Genomic DNA, 673 nt, shown 5'->3' with positions numbered 1-673 from the left:
CGGAAGTTTCGTGGTCGCCATCGAGACCCCTCCGTTGAAGGCTGTTCTTTGCTAATGGGATGTACACCAGCAGCGACCCAATTGTATCCTGGAAACCTCATCTTCAATGCTCAGCAGCAGACCTTCGATATCAAGGCTACAGTCGACGGTTGCCACCTTGATGTCAAGGGAATGACATTCTCCAGACCTACTTCGACTGGGCTTAAGTCCAAGTACTACATTGCTATCGGTTATGACAAGACTGACCTTGAGCTCCAGGTCAAGGCATGTGCGGATACTCCGGTTACTATTCAAGACTTCAAAGAACCTTTATTGTATGCCTATGGTACGGGAGCGGATAAGAGAAACACCATAAGTCCGGATTGGGGCAAGACCCCGAGTGTGTTCTACCATAAGGATAGATAATCCACAAGCCGCAGCCTGCTGCATCACATGGTCAGATCCAAGTGTATCTCTCAGATTAAGTCGTTCTTTTGTGGCATTATTCGTGATGCCAATTCCCTCTAGACAAGAAATGTAGGGTTCAGAATCGATTCTTGTCGAAATCTATTTCCACTACGCAAATCATAGAATATTATTAGCATTGACTCATGCTACATTGTTTATGACTGTATGATTATATGTTTATGAGTAAATGCTATTCGATTACATCAGACTACGCCATGTTTACCAG

At 44.4% G+C, this 673-nt stretch overlaps 1 protein-coding gene across 1 annotated transcript; it reads left to right on the top strand.

Moving 5' to 3' along the window:
• Window positions 1-54: 54 nt before the first annotated feature.
• Window positions 55-405, top strand: Pmar_PMAR001712 (hypothetical protein; the record flags this gene model as incomplete). The annotated part of the gene is made up of 1 exon (XM_002778172.1): window positions 55-405. The coding sequence occupies one exon, from the start codon at window positions 55-57 to the stop codon at window positions 403-405; it is 351 nt and encodes a 116-aa protein (XP_002778218.1).
• Window positions 406-673: the final 268 nt, after the last annotated feature.

This window comes from Perkinsus marinus (assembly GCF_000006405.1).
Source record: "Perkinsus marinus ATCC 50983 genomic scaffold scf_1104296950376, whole genome shotgun sequence".
In the NCBI taxonomy this organism is placed as follows: Eukaryota; Perkinsozoa; order Perkinsida; family Perkinsidae; genus Perkinsus; species Perkinsus marinus.
Note: the sequence above shows the minus strand (reverse complement) of the source record. Positions and strands in the feature narration are given on the sequence as shown.